Source organism: Alosa alosa, chromosome 24 (assembly GCF_017589495.1).
Source record: "Alosa alosa isolate M-15738 ecotype Scorff River chromosome 24, AALO_Geno_1.1, whole genome shotgun sequence".
In the NCBI taxonomy this organism is placed as follows: Eukaryota; Metazoa; Chordata; class Actinopteri; order Clupeiformes; family Clupeidae; genus Alosa; species Alosa alosa.
This window is the reverse complement of record NC_063212.1, coordinates 7,493,401-7,497,855: the sequence shown is the minus strand read 5'-3', so window position 1 is coordinate 7,497,855 and position 4,455 is coordinate 7,493,401. Positions and strand designations below refer to the sequence as shown.

The window sequence follows — 4,455 nt, the reverse complement described above, 5'->3', positions numbered from 1 at the left end:
CCAACTTCCTCTTCATCTGGAAACACAAAAGGGAGAGAGAGGAGGGAGTGAGAGGTGGTTGTGGTCCACTGCACCCAGAGCTGGCACAAAACACACTCGCACACAAACACAAATGGGTGTTGAGGTTTCATTTGCATTTAGCCAAAGAGGCACCAAAAAACACAAATCCACATAAGACAAAAGCCTTCTCAGCCTTAAAGCAAATAGTGATAGCACACACACACACACACACGCACACACACGAGAAAAAGACCACAAACAATCCAATGTGTTTGAATAATGCCCTGTCAGGCTAGATAGAGGCAGCTCAAGTGAGATGGAATAGCTGCCTTCACATTCTGGACATAAAAGCCTTACGGTAAGTCACCTAAACTCATTACAAAACCACATTTCAGGAGCGATACACCCAGAATCAGGTTAGGAAATGATATTAAAGTGTCCAGCATGGGCAAGAATTCAAACCTGATTTAAAAAAACAACAACATAGTTAGGTACCTGTGTGTACCTTGCTGTCTCTATCAGTGTGTGTATTTTTGTGTGTGTATTTGTGCACGCGCATGCAAATGTGTGCGCATGTGTGTGTGTGTGTGTCTCTTTATATTATTCTGAGCTCAACCGACTTGAGCTTGCAGCACACACAAGTTTGCGGAAAACAAACACTTGGAATTCACAAACACAAAAGCTGCCACCATCTGCATTACAAAGGCCCAGACGGGAGACAGATGCTTTTGAGCTGTTATGACTGACAGCGTTAGAACTTCACACTCTGGCACACTTTTGTGTGGCTGCAACTGAAGCCAAAATGGGTGTCCTCCTCATTGACACTGATGTTAAACCTAAGCAAACAACATTTGAAAAACATTTGAGGTAGATAACACAAGTAATGGGGGGCACTACTACAGATTTATACTTTTATTGTATCCCCCATCCCCAATGTCGAAAGCACTGACATTCAGTCCATCATCGAAAAATAATTAAGGGGAGGTAGGGCCAGATATTGAGAGAAGCAAGAGCGAAGGGGAAGGAGTTAACGGCTGGTGTCAACCCCCATTAATACTTTTGCCTGTCTGACAGCTGTCTCTTAAGTCTAACAACCTGAGGAAAGCGATTAGAGATGAAAGGCGTGCCACATCTTATCAAGGGGAGGAAGGAACTAATCCATTTAGGTATATTGGCATATTTAATTTAATCTCGTCTGAAACTTTTAAGGGAATATAGGACTGATAAAAAGCAATAACTAAACGCAATCTTACACAAACACTAGTCAACCAGAGAATGTGTTTACAGTGGTGGGCTACGGAGGAGCTTGAAAAAAAAAAAAAACACCGCACTGACCTCGTAACCGCACCTTAAGTGATATGAGGTGGCTAAGAAACGTGACTAATATTACAGGAATGCGCCCTTGGCAGAGGGGAAAAACATAACATTGTTAGCACTGTAAAGAATACAATGATGTTGGACGCGCTCCTGTTCCCAGAAGAACAGAACAATCTTGATACAGCCTAGAAAATCAAGAGGCCCTGACCAAAATTCCATACTACCTCAAATATGCGTCATATTTAAACAGGGAGATACTATTACAGTGGTCAAGGAACGAGATCGTGCATTGCACAGCACTTGTGTGGTCGTTTCATCAGCTTTAGCATCGCCCTTGGCTTGACTTGTGCACAAGACGACAACTGATTTTAGTTGCGTTATATTTCCTACTCTCTCGGATTCACCGCGAGGTTTCAATGAACACTTATTAAAAGGAGTAATAGGAGAAACAAAGCATGGGAATATTGCGAGCGCGACACAGACAAAATTGAATATAGGTGAGCCAGAGGAATCAGGCAACCAGGGCGTCATGTAGGGAACTCCCGTCAATGCCGCAAGCAGGTGCACCGACCATATCAATGCGCTAACTGACATCCTCATTTCACAAGCGATTTACCCAGATTGTGTGGTAGACGCGCTAATCCGACTCAGTGGTTTATTAGATATGTATCAGGCACGTACAAAAAGGCTTTTAGCGCGAATGAATGGGTCACACCTGGAATTTACACCCAAACGATCTTGCGCTGCTTGAGCCGAATAAACACCCCCACTCCTGTTATGTAAATGAGACTGGTCAATTCATGCGTACTTCCCGCGACAGAAAATATCTCCAGGCAAATATCGCCTTTTTTCACACCACTGTCGGACATGCCACATAGCCAGTCCAAGGTTAGACCATCTTTATCGAAGCGGGGGAAAAAAGAGAGATATCCTAAATTTCATCAACATAAGACGAAATGTAAATTATGGGTTACACAAATAGCAACTCAACATGACTAGATACGTTTTTGCATGAGTAAATGTATACTCACTTTATAGAAAATCATTTTCAAAGTGCCATAGAACCCCATCTTTCAACCCTGGTTGCGAGGCGTTAGCTTGTCAGTAGGTAAAATCCACAGAAATCTGCGCCGAGCGTATCCGTATCTTTCCACAAGCACCAAATGTTACTTCTCCCGATAAATCCAAACAGTATGTCCGAGCTGCCGTGGACATGCTCGGGCAAGACACCCGACGAGGAAAAGCGCAGTCACGGCGAGCGAGAGGACGGCTCCAGTGACATGCCAGATTTGCGAACGCTCTGAGTGCCTGGCGGTTCCCACACTGACTACCTCTCCCTGGGTTCTGCAGTACGATAATGAAGGGACAGAGGAATGCCGAGCAGAAGGCGGAGGTGGGGTCAGAGAGAGGGGGGGGTAGGGGGGGGGAGCTAGAGAGAGAGCGAGACGAAAGGGAGGGAGGGTTTTTCTCAGGCCTGTTCAGAGTCAAAGCTCGAGTTTCATGCTCCCAGTGGTAAGAATGTGGTACAGTCCGACCTTCTGTGGACGCTAGCTGATAGCATTTGGACGCACGGTGATTACACTGCAGCAAAATGTACACTAAGGACAGAATGAACCAGCATATTGAAAATAGACGGCATTTCATAAAATGACCGGGCCCGATGCGTCACTTGTTGATTTGCCCATGCCATCCGCTATGTTCATAGTTTCTCATAACGCACCCTCCCTCCTTTTCGCCCGATTACTTCCCCTTGGCAGCGCCGGAGGTATGAGCTGTGGTGTGCCCATGTGTTGTTACAGACTATTAATGCTGGGATCATACACTCAATGAGAAAGTTGTGGAATTAGTTCGGGGCTATTACGAACAGCAATCCTGAATGAATAAATCAATAAACCACCAAATCATGTTCTAAAACTACGACTTCTATTCCGTCTGAGATACGTCTTGTTGTCGAGCCAGACTCCAGAGTCAATTCGGCTACTTGGGGTTTTGATTGTGGTCGATTTCTGACATGTCTCACCACGCGTGTGGTCCGCGGGAAAGATGTCAATGTGCGCAAGAATCCATGTTCTCACTACTCCGATTTCACTTCACTGAGCAGAGGCCTCAACTTGTGGGCTCACAGGGGACATCATGGTGGCTGTGTGAGTGTGTGCATGAGAGAGAGAGAGAGAGAGAGAGAGAGAGAGAGAGAGAGAGAGAGAGAGAGAGAGAGAGAGAGAACAGCAGAAATATATTAGGGTAGGGCACTTTATAGAAGACCAACGGTGTGCTGGTTGTTTCAGATGTTTCTTGTATCCCAATGTGTCATGGGCCTTGCTCCTGACACACATTTCATTATTTTCTAAATTTGAATATCAAACATAATGAATTATCACAATATGTATGGGAAAAAAAAAAAAAGACACCATTGTCTGTGCCGTTTCTCTTCAAGTTTCTTTCATTGTTTTTAGTAGGATATGCTGTTATCTAAACAGAGCACCTATGACGATGAGTTTCAAAGGTGCAGAATCTAAGCGAGTTCCTCCCTCATCATTAGGCCTTTTACTCCCTTTAATACAGAGTCGGCCCTGGACTCTGAGGTGCCAATTACCCTTTCAATTCGTAGGCATCAGATAATGAAAGGACAAAACGCAGACACATACTTTGTGTCACACAAACACACCACCAAATTGATTCTCATTGAACAAGCAAATGCTGTGAACTACTTAGCCTCAACCTTTTGACTCCCCTTTTCTAATATTTATGCTCACACACAAACACATGCTTTATTTCGCTGTTACTAAAGTGATGTGATGTTGCTGGGAGGAGACGAACATTCCCTCTGGGAGCCAGTAGTACAAGACAGGCAGACACACACACACACACAAACACACACACGTTTGGCAGTTATTCACAACAAAACAACTCAACCTAATCCGCTGGCTGTTTCATCTCAACATAAAATCACCTCTGCACCTCATGTATCTATATATTTAAAAAAACGAGTAGCAGACTATTTATGTTATATGTGTGCATGAGATTTGTGTTCAGTTTTGAACAAACAATAGATTGTAAAATAACTAGTCCATTAAATCCATCATAACAGACACAAAGACGCCTTTGGTACTGTAACGGACATGGATTCTCAAACGTTAA

The 4,455-nt window shown here is 44.0% G+C and overlaps 1 protein-coding gene across 1 annotated transcript in view; it reads right to left on the bottom strand.

Annotated features, from left to right (window-relative positions):
- LOC125289454 (F-box/WD repeat-containing protein 7-like) overlaps positions 1–2,665 on the bottom strand; it is an 18,370-nt gene extending 15,705 nt beyond the window's left edge. Inside the window, exons 1-2 of the mRNA XM_048236306.1 lie at positions 2,349–2,665; positions 1–16 (exon numbers count right to left, since the gene is read on the bottom strand). The exon at positions 1–16 is cut by the window's left edge and continues 61 nt beyond it. Coding sequence (XP_048092263.1) covers positions 1–16; positions 2,349–2,387 — 55 coding nt within the window. The 5' untranslated portion in view covers positions 2,388–2,665. The remainder of the gene's footprint in view (positions 17–2,348) is intronic.
- Positions 2,666–4,455: the final 1,790 nt, after the last annotated feature.